We start from the raw sequence: 16970 nt of genomic DNA on the forward strand, positions 1-16970 counted from the left end.
AATTTTAATGGTGTCTAATTTGTCATTTTCTCTCTTGTGGTTGGCGCTTTTTTGCCACCATATGTGATTTTTACTTTTCCCATGTTCAAAAATACAGATTTAAAAAGGACTGAATCTTTTTTTTTTCTCTACAACAATCTAGGTGATGCCATGGAGAGCCGAAAACCTGGTCCAGTGCAGGTTGTTTTGGTTCAGAAAGACCAGCATTCCTATGAGCTAGAAGAGAAAGCCTTGGCCAGCATTCTCTTGCAGGACCACATCCGAGACCTTGATGTGGTGGTGGTATCAGTGGCTGGTGCCTTCCGAAAGGGCAAGTCCTTCTTCTTGGACTTTATGCTACGATACTTATATTTCCAGGTAAGCTAGAATTGTTTCATTTCAGATTAGAAAATGAGGCTTTTGTGTTCAAAAGAACAAAATAAGCTCATGGGTTATTCTTGATATGTAAAATTACTCAGAATTTAAGATTTAATGGAAATTTTGTATTTGTCCTATAGAAGGAAGGTGGCCATTCAAATTGGTTGGGTGACTCAGAAGAACCATTAACAGGATTTTCATGGAGAGGGGGCTCTGACCCAGAAACAACAGGGATTCAGATCTGGAGTGAAGTTTTTACTGTGGAGAAGCCAGGTGGGAAGAAGGTAAGGAAGAAAAGACTTGTAAATGAACAAAAACAACAGTAGAATGAGAACTTTAATGTGTACTCTGATAATTCAATTGAAAATAATTTTTTATCAAAATGATGTACGTGCATGGTTTAAAAATAATAGAGGAGTACTGTTTAAAGGTCAAATAGTGGGTAGCCCCGGTGGCACAGCGGTTTAGCGCCGCCTGCAGCCCAGGGCATGATCCTGGAGACCCTGGATTGAGTCCCATGTCAGGCTGTCTGCATGGAGCCTGCTTCTCCCTCTGCCTGTGTCTCTGCCTCCCTCTTTCTCTCTCTCTATGAATAAATAAATCTTAAAAAAAAAAAAAGGTCAAATAGTAGGTGCACCTAGGGTCTCTGTGATTAAGCGCCTGCCTTTGGCTCAGAGCATGACCCCGAGGTCCTGGGATCAAGTCCTGCATTGGGCCCTCCCCATGGAGCCTGCTTCTCCCTCTGCCTATGTTTCTGCCTTTCTCTCTGTGTCTCATGAATAAATAAATAAAATCTTAAAAAAGTAATAAAATACAGGTCAAATGGTAATACAAAGTTTCTAACAAAATAGCTATTAAAAGCAAAAAGTAGGGATGCCTGGGTGGCTCAATTGGTTGGCCTTCAGCTCTGGTCATGATCCCAGGGTCCTGGAATCGAGCCCTGCATTGGGCTCCGTGCTCAGTTCTCCCTCTGCCTACCACTCCCCCTGCTTATGTGCACATGCACTTGCTCTGTGTCAAATAAATAAATAAAATCTTTAAAAACAAACAAAAACTAGCTATCAAGTACCCTGTTCCTCCCTCTGCTTGTTTTCACTTCCCAGCAATTGATGATTTCAACTGTTTTATGTGTTACTTCTGTTCTTTACTTTTTTACTGCTGTGAGAGTGACATAGACCTGGCTGGCACTCTTCTGAGAGCCAAGCAGATCAAGGACACTAGGGCTCAGAGTATAGAAGATGAGCACCCCGCCCCCCAGACAGCCATCAGTAGACCTCTTACCACATCTCATCTGTGCCTAGTAAGTGACAGTTCTATGGCCTCACCTACATTTTTTTTGTCAGGGGCAAGTCGTGTCTTCTCAAAGCGGCAGAGAGGATTTGGGGATATCGCTGTTTCTTTTTTTTTTTTTTTTTTTAAATTTTTATTTACTTATGATAGCCACAGAGAGAGAGAGAGAGGCAGAGACACAGGCAGAGGGAGAAGCAGGCTCCATGCACCGGGAGCCCGACGTGGGATTCGATCCCGGGTCTCCAGGATCGCGCCCTGGGCCAAAGGCAGGCGCCAAACCGCTGCGCCACCCAGGGATCCCCTTTTTTTTTTTTTTTTTTAAATTTTTATTTACTTATGATAGCCACAGAGAGAGAGAGAGAGGCAGAGACACAGGCAGAGGGAGAAGCAGGCTGTATCGCTGTTTCTTAAACAGCTTTTTAACCCATTCCTTCTATTTTAGTCCCATCCTAAAGCATGCTTTCACAGCTGTTGATACCTCTCTCCAGGGCTGAAGGTTTCACATCCCCCCTTCAGATTATTCAGTTTCAACCTTTTTCTAAATGCTATTTTATTTGATAGTTTGGGAACTGGAGAGTTGATGTGCAATTTTTTTTTTTTTAAGGATTTTATTTATTCATTCATGAGATACACACACACACACACACAGAGAGAGAGAGAGAGAGAGGAGGAGAGAGAGAGAGAGGCAAAGACACAGGCAGAGGGAGAAGTAAGCTCCATGCAGGGAGCCTGATGTGGGACTCGATCCCGGGACTCCAGGACCACGCCCTGGGCTGAAGGCAGGGGCTAAACCACTGAGCCACCCAGGAGTCCCCTGATGTGCAATTCTTGATTGCTGTTTCCACATCTTTTTCCTTATAAATTTCCTCATTAATTATTATTATTTTTTTTTAAGATTTTATTTATTTATTTGAGAGAAAGAGCACAAGCAGGGGGAAAGGGAGAAGCAGCACAGGACTCGATCCCAGGACCTGGAGATCATGACCTGAGCTGAAGGCAGATGCTTTACCAACTTGAGTCACCCAGGGGCCCCTCATTAATTCTTTAAATATTTTATTTTATTTCTCTTTCCCTTTTAGTGAGATTCCAGGAGAAAGGTATATTGGAAAGCCGTCTAATTTTTTTTTAATGCATAGATGCACATACAAAAAATATATAGTAAAATGGATATTGTCAAATATTTTTAAAATAAAGAATCTAGGAGAAGAAATTGTAACATTGAAATATAACATTAGAAACTTTCTCATGAGAGGGTCTTTGGATACTATTTTATCCAATCTTTTAATTTCTTAACTGCTTTATACAGATATAATTGACATTGCATTTCTCCCCTGCTAGCTTGTGGGCTGTGTTACATATTTTACTTTAATTATTATTATTATTTTTAAATATTTTATTTATTCATGAGAGACAGAGAGAGAGAGAGAAAGAGAGAGAGAGGCAGAGACACAGGCAGAAGGAGAAGCAAGCTCCATGCAAGGAGCCTGATGTGGGACCCAATCCCAGGTCTCCAGGATTAGGCCCTGGGCCTAAGGCAGTGCTAAACTGCTAAGCCACCTGGGCTGCCCAATTTTACTTTAATTACATTGTATTTATTTATTTTTTGTTTGAACAGTCAGTTGAAATATTCAATTATCTTTTAAAGATATTTAAATAATAGGAAAGAAGCCAGGGGCACCTGGGTAGCTCAGTTGGTTAAGTGTCTGCTTAAGGTCATTTGGCTCAGGTCATGCGGGCTCCCTGCTGAGGAGGAAGCCTCTCCTGAACAGGAAGCCTGCTTTTCCCTCTCCCCCTCTCTGCTCATGGACGCATACTATCTCTCTCTCTCCTTCTCAAATAAATGAATAAAGTCTTAAAAAAAAAGCCACATATATACCTGTGTGGTTATCATTATCTGTGCTCTTCATTTTTGGGTGTCCATATTTCTTTCTGTCCATTTTTTCCTTTGCCTGAAGGACTTCTTTTAATATTTCTTATAGTGCTGCTCTGCTAGTGCTGACGACTTTTAGTTTTCGTATGTCTGCAAAGTGTTCATTTTGCCTTTTTTGGGAAAATGTTCTGGGTATGGAATTTTAGCCTGGCAGCTTTTTCATTCTGTGCTTTATTTTTATTTTTAAGATTTTATTCATTTATTCATGAGAGACACAGAGAAAGAGAGAGAGAGAGAGGCAGAGACATAGGCAGAGGGAGATTGTGGGACTCAATCCTGGGACTCCAGGATCACGCCTGGGCCGAAGGCAGGCGCTAAACTGCTGAGCCACCCAGGGATCCCCATTCTTTCTGTGCCTTTTTTTTTTTCCTTCCTGTGCTTTAAAGATGACATTCCTTTGCCTTTTTCCTGACTTTGTTTTTCTTTTCTTTTCTTTTCTTTTCTTTTCTTTTCTTTTCTTTTCTTTTCTTTTCTTTTCTTTTCTTTTTCTTTCCTTTTCCTTTTCTTTTCTTTTCTTTTCTTTTCTTTTCTTTTCTTTTCTTTTCTTTTTTTCTTTTCTTTTTTTCTTTTTTCTTTTCTTTCTTCACGAGAGACACAGGGAGAGAGAGAGAAGCAGAGAAGAAGCAGGCTCCATGCAAGGAGCCCGATGTGGAACTCGATCCTAGGACTCCAGGACCATGCCCTGGGCCGAAGGCAGGCGCTAAACTGCTGAGCCACCCAGGGATCCCCATTCTTTCTGTGCCTTTTTTTTTTTTCCTTCCTGTGCTTTAAAGATGACATTCCTTTGCCTTTTTCCTGACTTTGTTTCTTTCTTTTTTCTTTTCTTTTTTCTCTTTCTTTCTTTCTTTCTTTCATTTTATTTATTTATTTATTTATTCACGAGAGACACAGGGAGAGAGAGAGAGAAGCAGAGAAGAAGCAGGCTCCATGCAAGGAGCCCGATGTGGGACTCGATCCTAGGACTCCAGGACCATGCCCTGGGCCGAAGGCAGGCGCAAAACCGCTGAGCCACCCAGGGATCCCCCCTGACATTATTTCTTATGACAAATCTGCTGTTATCTTTGTTCTTGTGTGCTTCATGTGTTTTTTTTCTCCCAATTGCTTTTAACAGGTTAGCCTTTTTTGTTTGTTTGTTTTGATTTTTGAGCAATTTGATTATCATGTGCCTTAGTGTAGTCCTCTTCATGTTTCTTGTGTTTGGATTTTATTGAGCTTCTTGAATTTGCAAGTTCATAATTTTTATCAAATTTGGACATTTTTTGGCCATAATTTCTTCAAATTTTTTGTCCCTTATCTCCTCTGGAACTCCTATTACACGTATATCAGGCTGTCCCATAGCCCATTGATGAACTGTTCATTTTTTTGACTCTTGCTTTTTCTCTCTCCTTTTGGGCAGTTTCTCTTGCTAGGCCTTCAAGTTCCCCAGTTTTTATAATTCATTGTATTTTTCATTGTAGACGTGATTGTTATCCCTGGAAGTTCAGTTTGGGTCTTTATGTCTTTCATGTCACTACTTAACTTTTTGAATATATGGAGTACAGTTATACAGAATGATGTTTTAGAGTCATTTTCTGGTAATTTTAACATCTATATCTGTTCTGGGTTAAATTAAAAAAAATTTTTTTTTTCTAAGTAGATCCCATACCCAGTGTCGAGCCCAGTGTGGGACTTGAACTCACAACTCTGGGATCAAGACCTGAGCTGAGATCAGGAGTCAAGACGCTTAACCAATTGAGCCACCCAGACACCTCTGTTCTGGATTAATTTAATTTTATTTTTTATTTTTATTTTTTTAAATTTATTTATGATAGAGAGAGAGAGAGGCAGAGACATAGGCAGAGGGAGAAGCAGGCTCCATGCACTGGGAGCCCGACGTGGGATTCGACCCCGGGTCTCCAGGATCGCACCCTGGGCCAAAGGCAGGCGCTAAACTGCTGCGCCACCCAGGGATCCCCAGTTCTGGATTAATTTTAATTGATTTTTCTACTCACTGGGTCGTATTTTCTTTTCTTTCTTTCTTTCTTTCTTTTATTTTTTTTTAAGATTTTATTTATTTATTCATGAGCAACACAGAGAGAGAGATAGGCAGAGACACAGGCAGGGGGAGAAGCAGGCTCCATGTAGGGAGCCTGACGTGGGACTCGATCCTGAGTCTCCAGGATCACTCTCTGGGCCAAAGGCAGTGCTACACCACTGGGCCACCTGGGCTGCCCCTGGGTCATATTTTCTTAATATTTACCCACATTTCCCATATTATCCCTGACCATATTCTAGGATACATTTAAGAAATTTTGGAAACTATTGGATCCTTTCTGTTCTGGCTTTTAAGGTTTATTGAATGGCACCAGAGTAGTACTTAATCTAGAATTATTTATTCCTCAGTACTAAGGCAAGACTCTTCTGAGTACTCTAGAATTATGGGATTTTTTTTTCAGTCTGGCTTGAGGGAACAGGTCCATTTTTGTCCCTCTGAACACTGCTGTTCCCTTTAAGCCTTTTTAAAAAAGATTTTATTTGTTTATTTGAGAGAGAGAGAGAGAGAGAGAGAGTACAAGCTTGGGAGAGGGAGAAGCAGGTTTCCCACCAAGCAAGGAATCCGATGTGGGGCTATATCCCAGGACCCTGGGATAATGACCTAATCTGAAGGCAGATGCTTAACTGACTGAGCCACCCAGCTGCCCCTCCTTCAAACCTTTTGATTGCTTGTTTCTTTAGCCTCAAGTAGTGTTCTGCGCACATGCTTGTCAGTACTCAGCTGAACTCTGCAGATCCCTGGGGTTCTTTTTTTTTTTTTTTTTAATGATAGTCACAGAGAGAGAGAGAGAGGCAGAGATACAGGCAGAGGAAGAAGCAGGCTCCATGCACCGGAAGCCCGATGTGGGATTCGATCCCGGGTCTCCAGGATCGCGCCCTGGGCCAAAGGCAGGCGCCAAACCGCTGCGCCACCCAGGGATCCCCCTGGGGTTCTTTATCTTTGTGCGTCTCTCCTCTCAGACACTCTGCCTGAGAATTCCTGCTTCCTTGGTTTCCTTGACTCTCAGCTGTGTCTCCTTAACTCAGGGAATCCATTGAGTTCTGCCTGTTCCCCCCCCCCCCACCCCCCCATGCCTTGGCCAGTAAGCTGGGACAACAGAAGGGCTCATCTCATCTGTTCTCTTTCCCTCAAGAATCATTATCCTTTGTTGCCTGATGACCAGAGTCATGAACTTTTGTCTCATGTGTTTTGTTATTTTTTGGTTTTAGGTGGGAGAGTTTCAGTCTTTGTTAACTCCATTTTGATTGGAAGTGGAAGTCCAGTCTTTTCATTTCAGAGATGCCAAAAAGAGACCCAATGAGTTAAGATCTGCTGTTAGTAATAAAGCTGCTCTTAGATGTGGCATTACAATCAGCCCTTCAGTTTTCATTTCAGTCATTTCAATTTCATTTCAATTGTTCTGTATCATTACTCTTTCTACATTTCCGGTAATGTGTGGTAGATGCTTTCATAATCTTCTTTTTAGGAATAAATATTTTTGACTGTACGACCCTTTTTTTATTTTAAAGATTTTATTTATTTATTTGAGAGAGAGCATGAGTAGGGGCAGGGGAGAAGGAGAAGCAGACTCCCCACTGATCAGGGAGTCCTGATCAATCCCAGGACTCTGGGATCATGACCTGAGCTGAAGGCAGATGCTTTACCCACTGAACCACCCAGGCACTCCTATATGATCTTTTTGCGTAGAATTGGTTGACCTGAGGGATCCCTGGGTGGCGCAGAGGTTTAGCGCCTGCCTTTGGCCCAGGGCGCGATCCTGGAGACCCGGGGTCGAATCCCACGTCGGGCTCCCAGTGCATGGAGCCTGCTTCTCCCTCTGCCTATGTCTCTGCCTCTCTCTCTCTCTCTCTCTGTATGTGTGACTATCAGAAATAAATACAATTAAAAAAAAAAAAAGAATTGGTGGACCTGATACATATATTTGGACCTGATTTTTATTTTGGGGGCAACTGGTATATTAATTTTTCATAATAGTTTAGAAATCTCTACAATCTTAGTAGTAAGTAAGCTTTGCTTATTGTTATCTAACATTTGTAGTGGCCTCATTTTATCTTTTGAATTGACTTTTTAAAGTTCAGTATTTTTTGATATCATTTTGGTTTGCTGACCTTTTTTTTTCTTAAGATTTTATTTATTCATGAGAGATACACAGAGAGAGAGAGATAGAGAGGTCGAGATACAGGTAGAGGGAGAAGCAGGCTCCATGCAGGGAGCCTGACAGACTTGATCCCAGGTTTCCAGGATCAGGTCATGATATCAGGATCTTTAGGTTAAGCCTCTGCTTGTCCCTCTTCCTCCCCTCACTGCACACACTCTCTTAAGTAAATAAAATCTTAAAAAAAGTAATTTTGTTTTTACTTTTTTTTTTTTAAAGATTTTATTTGTTCATGAGAGACACAGAGAGAGAGAGAGAGAGAGAGAGAGAGAGAGAGAGAGGTAGAGACACAGGCAGAGGGAGAAGCAGGCTCCATGCAGGGAGCCCGATATGGGACTCGATCCTGGGTCTCCAGGATCACACCCGGGGCTGCAGGTGGCGCTAAACTGCTGCGCCACCTGGGCTGCCCTGTTTTTACTTTTTAATTTAAAATCTACATTCTTGGGATCCCTGGGTGGCGCAGCGGTTTGGCGCCTGCCTTTGGCCCAGGGCGCGATCCTGGAGACCCGGGATCGAATCCCACGTCGGGCTCCCGGTGCATGGAGCCTGCTTCTCCCTCTGCCTGTGTCTCTGCCTCTCTCTCTCTCTGTGACTATCATAAATAAATAAAAATTAAAAAAAAAAAATCTACATTCTTAAATATGTAGCTCTAGTTTATTCTTTTTAACAGTTATCTGATAATCATCATATGAAAATACCTTATTTTGCCCTTTTACCCACTGGTGGGCATTTAGATTATTTCCTTTTAAAAAAAAAATTTCCTTTTTTTTTTTTTAAAGATTTATTTTATTTATTCATGAGAGACACACAGAGGCAGAGACATAGGCAGAGGGAGAAGCAGGCTCCCTGCAGGGAACCTGATGCAGGGCTCGATCCCAGGACCCTGGGATCATGCTCTGAGCCAAAGGCAGATGCTCAACCACTGAGCCACCCAGGTGCCCCTTTTTTAAATTTGCTAATCCTTGCTACAGTGAGCAATCTGGTAAATGTCTTCTTGAGTAAATGTGGCAAGCATGACTCCAAGCCACAGTTTTTTGAACTCTGTCCATGACCCATTAAGGGTAGAGAAATCAATTTATTGACTCATAACCAGTATTTAAAAAGAAAGAACTAGGACAGAGTAGAAAGTATCAGAGTGCAGTACACATAGAAATTTAGTTTCAGGGATCCCTGGGTGGCGCAGCGGTTTGGCGCCTGCCTTTGGCCCAGGGCGCGATCCTGGAGACCCGGGATCGAATCCCACATCGGGCTCCCGGTGCATGGAGCCTGCTTCTCCCTCTGCCTATGTCTCTGCCTCTCTCTCTTTCTCTCTCTGTGACTATCATAAATAAATAAAAATCTAAAAAAAAAAAAAATTTAGTTTCAGGGATGCCTGGATTGGCTTCTGGTTCAAAGCATTAGAAAGCTATCTGGACCTGGAATGGCTAGATTTGAGAATGCCCATTTCCCCTTTTCCTAGCTACTGCCAAATTGTTCTTGACAGTGGTTATGGCAGTTTACCATTTCACTACATGATAGAATAGCTTTTCCCCCAAATATCCAGCACTTTATCTTAGTGTACGTATGACTCCTGTTCCGCAGGAGCCTGTCTTTAGTGTTTATCCTGGTTTCCCTGATTCAGCCTCATTTTTCTAGTTAGTAAATGTGTGCCAGGATGAGCTCTTTTTCATTGAGTTATAATTCACATATCATAAAATTCATCCTTTAAAAGTGTATAATTCAGCAGTTTTTAGGATAGTCACAAGACTGCAAATGCCATTGCCATCTAATTCCAGAACATTTTCATACTATATAGAGAAACCTGCTACTCATTAGCAGTCACTCCCCATTTCCCTCCTATCCCAGCCCTTGACCACTGCTGATCTCTTTTCCTTCTCCACAGATCTATTTGCCTGTTCTGGACATTTCATACAAATGGAGTCATGTAATTTACAGTCTTTGCGTCTGGCCTCCCTCCCACTCCCCCTGCCAGCCCAGTGCCCTCAAGATCCATCCACGATGTAGCATGCATCAGTACTTCATTTCTTTCCATGGCTGCATAATACTGTGTGGTGTGGATGTGTCTGTCACATTTTATCCTTTCATCACTTGAAGGATATATGAGTTACTTTTATTTTGTGGTCATTACGAATAATGCTACCATGAAGATTCACATACAAGTGTTTGTGAACACATCCTTTCTTTTTCTTTGTTTTTACTGTGGTAAGAGCACTTAACATGAAATCTACCCTCTCAGTAAAATTTCAAGTGCACAGTATAGTGTTGTTAACTATAGGCACTATTTTGTGTAGCAGATTTCAATAACTTACTATCTTGCATAACTGAAACTTTATGTACATTAGACAACTCCCATTTCCCTTTCTCCCCTGCCAACCACCATTCTACTCTCTGTTTCTCTGAGTTTGACTATTTTAGATACTTCATATAAGTGGAATCAAGCTGTATTTGTCCTTCTGTGACTGGCTTGTCTTACTTAATGTCCTCCAGGTTCATCCATGTTGTCACATATGGCAGGATTTCCTTCCTTTTTAAGGCTCAGTAGTATTCCATTGTAGGTAGATACTACATTTTCTCTATCCATTCATCAGTTGTTTATTCTGGATACTAGACCGTTGTCCAGAAAGAATACTTGCAATTAGTTTCTTTCATTGTGTAGGTTTTCTTTATTTTCTTGTTAGTATCTCTTGATGTGCAAAAGTTTTAAATTTTTGATGAAATCCAGTTTGTCCATTTTTTCTTTGGTTGTTTGTGCTTTACGTGTCATATCTAAGAAACTATTGCCTAGGGTGCCTGGGTGGCTCAGTCGGTTAAGCATGTCTGCCTTCAGCTCAAGTTGTGATCCTGGGAGTCTAGGGATTGAGCCCTGTGTTGGGCTGCAGAGAGTCTGCATCTCCCACTGCTGCTACCCCCACCTCCTGTGTACGGGTGTGTGCATGCTGTCTCTCAAATAAATAAATAAAATATTTAAAAAAAATAAGATACTGTTGCCTAATCCAGGATCTTGAAGATTCATTCTTCTATTTCCTTCTAAGGGTTTTATGGTTTTAGCTCTTACATTTAGATTTTGACCTATTTAGATTTTTGATCCACTTTGAGTTAATTGATCCATTTTATATGATCTGAGGTGGAGATCTAGTACTATTCTCTTGTGTTCTGATCTTCATTTGTCTCAGCCATGATTAGTGCCGATTACTTGTTCAGTTTGATAGTATCCTCTTCACAAAATGGATGCAGTGTGGAAAGGATAAAGCCTTCATGTCTGTCATTAGGTTTCAGCGTATTGAGGCTTTATTTGTTTGATTTTATCTTTCTAGTCTGCATGCTTGCTTTTGCATGGATTTATATTGTATCTGGTTTACCACAGTAGTGGGTTGGAGATATAAAAATAAACTCAAGAATGTAATACGTGATTAATGGGACCTGATGTATAAGTTACATAAAAGTGATAATCATATTATTTCTGTGAGTAAAAATATCCAAATGACTGGCTTGCCAAGTGAGCTAATTGGTTTCAAAGTTTGGCTCTTTTAATTGGCGGGGCACTTTCCTCTTGTATATGTATTGCTCTGTAGACCTATGTTTCATACCATCTCATCAGATCAGAGCAGATAATCTTCTTTAGGAAAATTCTCTGATCAAGACAAGGCACTTAAATAACTAACTTTTCTGTAGAACTACAAACAGGTGCCAAAGCCTCATTTAATTGTTACCTGTACTTCTCGATTTCTTTTCTACATTTTTCCCCTTCTCACTCTAACACATTTTCTTGGTATCTCCCTTTCTTTTAGGTTGCAGTTGTTCTGATGGATACCCAGGGGGCATTTGACAGCCAGTCCACTGTGAAAGATTGTGCCACCATCTTTGCTCTGAGCACCATGACTAGTTCTGTTCAGGTATCACCACTTGATTAAGATCAAAATTTGCAGAGGAAATAAGATAAAGGGAGTACATCTATTTTTAGTTGTTCTGTTATCAGAACTCCCTAGGTGATGAGTAAATGTTCTTTTTAGGCTATAGATATAAGTTAGGCTCGTACAAGCTCAAGAAGGAGCTTTAACTATTTTTCCACTTTGGTCATAAAGTGGAAAAATACATAAGTATGTAATTTTATACATACTTAAGTATGTAATTTTATACATACTTAAGTATGTATAAGTATGTATAAAATACTCCAAGAAAAGTCTGAAAAATAGAAATTGAAATGACATTAATTACATCACATAGGAAATGGAGATTTAGTGAGAACTTAAGAAAACTATTTTAAGGTGCAAAGGAAGAATTAATTAGATTATTTCAATCTTATGTGTATAGAACAGACCTCATGTTCTTATATGTAAACCTTTAGTTGTACAAAGCTTCTGGTCAATGCTTTAGGCTTATTTGGGATTCCTTTGAAGTGCAGGTAGAGTGGTATCAATTTGGTGTTTGTTTTCTAGATTTATAATTTGTCCCAGAACATTCAGGAAGATGATCTTCAACAGCTACAGGTATGTATTCATCATAACAATTTTAATATCATCATATTACATTTAAAAGTTTTAAGACTAGGGAAAATTTTACAGTTGAGTAGGTTTAAGAATAGGTTGAACTGGGGGAAGGTTTTTGGCTCACAGTGGTCCTGTACCCTGTTCTTACAGGGTAATCAGGGAAGGCCTTACTGAGTTGAGCACAGAACCCAAGAGAGTGGGTGAATAAGTCTTGCAGCTGTATCGGGGAGTGGAGAGTGGCATTGGAGTGGAGACAGTGAGAAGAAAGACCAGAGCTGGGGGGTACTTGGCAGGATCAAGGAATAGCAAGGAGGCCAGTGGTTGGGACTAGGAGGTAAGACAGGAGGAGCTTCTTTTTCTTTTTCTTTTTCTTTCTCTTTGTCTGTTTCTTTTTCTTTTTTTCTTTTTCTTTTTCCTTTTCTTTTTGTTTTTTTCTGTTTATTTTTCTTTTTCTTTCTCGTCTCTTCTCTTCTCTTTTCTTTTTTTTCTTTCTCTTTTCTGTTCGGTTCGTTCTTTTTTCTTTTCTTTCTTCCTTGCTTCTTTCTTTACTTCTTCCTTTCCTTTCTTCCTTTCCTTTTTCTTCCTTTTTTCTTTCCTTTTTCTTTCTTTTCTTTTCCTCCCTTCCTCCCTTCCTCCCTTCCTCCCTTCCTCTTTCTTTCTTTTTTGAGAGAGAGTGCTTGTACATGATGGGGAAGGGCAGAGGGAGAGGGAGAGAGAGGATCTCAAGCAGACTCCTTGCTGAGTGTGGAGCCTGACCTGGGGGTTGATCTTACAAACCTGAGATCATGACCTGAGGCAAAATAAGAGTCAGACTCTGTTTTTTTTTTTTTTTTTTTTTTTAAGATTTTATTTATTTATTCATTAGACGTGGGGGCGGGGCGGGGCGGGGGGCAGAGACACAGGCAGAGGGAGAAGCAGGCTCCATGCAGGGAACCTGATGTGGGACTCAATCCCAGGACTCCAGGATTATACCCTTGGCCAAAGGCAGGTGCTAAACCGCTGAGCCACCCAGGGATTCCCAAGAGTCAGATTCTTTTTATTTTTTTTATTTTTTATTTATTTTTTTGTTTGTTTATGATAGTCACACAGAGAGAGAGAGAGAGGCAGAGACATAGGCAGAGGGAGAAGCAGGCTCCATGCACCGGGAGCCTGACGTGGGATTCAATCCCGGGTCTCCAGGATCGCGCCCAGGGCCAAAGGCAGGCGCTAAACCGCTGCGCCACCAGGGATCCCCAAGAGTCAGATTCTTAACCACTGAGACACCCAGGTGCCTTGTGACAGGATGAGGCTTAATGATAAAGTCAGAGAGGCATTTAGGTCTTGCTCATACTCGGCCTATGCCAAGGGCTCAGGCTTTTCCTCTGGGGGATGGATATAGGAGCCATGTTTTGAGCAGAGGCGTGATGTACTTTGAGCAGAGGATCGCTGTGGCTATTTAGAATAGATTTTTAGGGACAGGTGTGCATTTGGTGAGACTGGTTATGAAGCTATTGCAAAAATCCAGGTGAAGCTAAATAAATAAGTATTTATAAAATGCAGAGAATTACATGCCTAGAAAAGAGTATGTGCCTGTGGGCCGTTTTTATTACGAGTACTGTTACTAGTTATTATCTTCTTTTCACCATGCAGCAGTTTTCATGTGTTATTCCTGTAAAATACTCTTTCATGAATATGCCAGAGTTGAATGTAATTCTTGGCATGTCTGTTTTCTTTTCTCTTCTCTTTTCTTTTCTTTTCTTTTCTTTTCTCTTCTCTTTTCTTTTCTTTTCTTTTCTCTTTTCTTTTTTCTTTTCTTTTCTTTTCTTTTCTTTTCTTTTCTTTTCTTTTTCTTTTCTTTTCTTTCCTTTCTTTCTTTCTTTCTTGTCTTTCTTTTTTTTTAAAGATTTTATTTATTCATGATTGATGAGGAGAGAGGAAGGCTCCCCTCAGGGAGCCTGATATGGGACTTGATCCCAGGATCCCGGGATCACAACCTAAGGCAAAGGCAGATGCCCAACCATTGAGCCACCCAGGTGCCCCTTGGCATACCTTTCTTTTTTCTCTTTTTTTAAAAGATTTATTTATTTATTTATGATAGAGAGAGAAAGAAAGAGAGAGAGAGAGACAAGAGACACAGGAGGGTTGGCATACCTTTCTGATTCCACTTGTCCCACTGACGTTCAAGAAAACATAGAAGCATGCAAAGGAATGACGGTGTCACTTATTACAGGGATAACCCTGAGTTAGTTTTAATTCCTATTCCTAAAAAAAAAAAAAGACTCTAATCCCTTAACTTTGGCTGTTAATGTTACTAGTAGCAATAGCTTGTACTTAATAACTGGTGATTCTTTTCTGGTGCCACGACTCAGTGGTTGAGGGTTCCTGAAACATTTCCATCAATACTTGAGTTTCACATCGTTTCACCTGAAATTTCTTTCTAGACTCCATCCTTTCACACATTTTTTTGAACACCTGGTTTGTGTGAGACAGTGGACCCAGTGCTGTAGACATGTTAATGTTTGGGGCAGACATAATTCTTTATGGATCGTGTCATCCAGGACCCGAGAGGTCATGAATGAGTAGGCACAGGTGATGTGTGAGGGCTGCTGTCACTAAGTACCACAAATGAGGGGGCTCAAGATATCAAAACTGTATCGTCTCACAGTTCTGGAGTCTGGCAGTCAGAAATCAGCTGTCGGCGGGGCCATACCCTCTGTGAGCCTGTGAGGAAGACTCCGTGCTTGTTCCTACCTCGTTCCTGGGGGTTTGCTGCAGTCCTTGGTGTTCCTTGGCTTTAGCCATAGGGCTTCAGTATCTGCTTCTGTCTTTCCTCTGTGTGTCTCCTTGTCTTCACATTGCATTCTTCTCCCTGTGTCTATGCTACTTTTTCTTACAAGGAAACCAGTCCTGTTGGCTTAGGGCTCACCCTGATGACCTCATCTTAACCTGATGACCTTGGTGCAGACCCTGATTCCAGTATGTTTCCTGGTGGAGATCCTCTCTTCAGTCTATGCCTTCTTCCTGGAGGCTGAATTTGGCTCTATAAATTAGGAATATGATATCGGTGACTCTAGTAGTTTCTGTATTTTTAGAAGTTAACAGCGTATCCCTTATGAAATTAGAAATGATGCTGTTCTTGCCAAAAATTGGGCACCTTGGATAAGGCTGAAGTCTCCCTTCCCCGTCCCCAGAGGTCACCACATATCATATCAGGTTTGAATATATCCTTCAAGTTCTTTTTCTTTGTAAACACATATATATCCCCATAGGAAGTATAAAACGTGACAACAAGTCTTAGGCAAATCCTTTAAGACATACGTGTGTTTTGGAATTTGAAAGTTTCTGGATTTCAGATAGAAAATACGGTGCATATAATCAAGAGGTCAGGGACAGGAATGGGCAGTCAGGTAATACTTCCTAATGAAACATGTTACTGTTTCTGCAGTGGAAGCTATGACTGATGCATGAGATGGGATAAATAAAGCTTATTAAAAGCCTCACATCCGCTCAAGGCATGTTTTCCTTCATGTGATTTGCCACCAACCTTGGGTTTTTAGAGCTTTTTGGATTTCAGGATTACAGATAAGAGAGATCCTGGGTTTTGTAGTTTTGTATGTGTGTTTTGGTTTTGTTTCTATATGGTATTTTATGTGTATTAAGTACTTTCTTTTTTCTTAAGCGTCATTTTATTGTTTTAACAAAGTAATGTATATAGACACAGATTAAAAGTCAGTAGTGTTACGGTGTTTATAAAAAAATAAAAATTAAAAATTAAAAAAAGAACATTCTTTGGATCTCCTACTTCTTTCTTTCAGAGGCAGTCACTTTGGGTTGTGTCTTCTGCTCTTTGCTTCTAAAGTTTTCAAGAACATACTTTTGCTCCTTCTGGGTTTTTACAATTGAAATAGCAATGACTTCTTTGTAAAATTAGGGCTTAGCATCTTTACTGCTTTCCCATTCTCACCCACAGCTTCCCTACCCTGTCCTTCCAAAAGTTACAGCACAATTTTTGGCTATAAAAACTTTCACAATTGCCTTATTATATGAGTATATTTATACTTCTCCTTCACTGAGGCTGCTTGTGAATTATGGTTGCACTTCTTGTAATGAATTACCTGTATCATGTTTTTTTTTTAGTTTACTGTTCTGTGTGCTTGTCACTAATGTATCTCATGGGATAGACTCCTAAAACCTCTCAGTGTGGTCTTCATACTTCAGGTTCTTTCTTTCTCCTTGGGGAAGGCATCACTCCTGGGCACTTGGTTTTCCTTCTCTCCTCTGGTCTGCCTCCTCTAGTCCTGGTGCACGGCTGTCCCACTGGCAATTTCTTTCTTTTTTTATTCAAAATTTTACTATTTTTCCTTTGTGTTGAAAACATTTACTATCTACTCTCTTTGCAGTATTTTTAAGTATTAGAAGTAATACTTTGAAGTATTATTAACTAGTCACCATGTTGTATGTTATATCCCCATGACATATATTTTATAGCTGGAGGTTTGTCCTTTTTTCTTTTTAAAGATTTTATTTTTAAGTGATGTCTATACCCACCATAGGGCTGGAACTCACAACTCTGAGATCAGGAGTTGCATGCTCTTCTTACTGAGCTAGTCAGATGCCCCTGGAAGTTTGTACTTTTAACCTCTTTCATTTTTTTCCCCTATCCCCACTCCACCTCTCTATCCATAGGCTTGTTTTTAAGTGTTTAAAGTTTTTGTTTTTCAGATTCTATATATGAGT

General features: G+C 40.6%; 1 protein-coding gene across 4 annotated transcripts in view; it reads left to right on the forward strand.

Annotated features, from left to right (window-relative positions):
- Nucleotides 1–16970, forward strand: part of ATL3 (atlastin GTPase 3) — a 58530-nt gene that overhangs the window by 13679 nt on the left and 27881 nt on the right. For all 4 annotated transcript variants that reach the window (XM_049096435.1, XM_049096436.1, XM_049096433.1 and 1 more), the window contains exons 2-5: nt 143–357; nt 498–641; nt 11556–11660; nt 12204–12254. In XM_049096435.1, the coding sequence (XP_048952392.1) occupies nt 151–357; nt 498–641; nt 11556–11660; nt 12204–12254 (507 nt within the window). In that variant the 5' untranslated portion in view covers nt 143–150. The remainder of the gene's footprint in view (nt 1–142; nt 358–497; nt 642–11555; nt 11661–12203; nt 12255–16970) is intronic.

Source organism: Canis lupus, chromosome 18 (assembly GCF_003254725.2).
Source record: "Canis lupus dingo isolate Sandy chromosome 18, ASM325472v2, whole genome shotgun sequence".
NCBI lineage: Eukaryota > Metazoa > Chordata > Mammalia > Carnivora > Canidae > Canis > Canis lupus.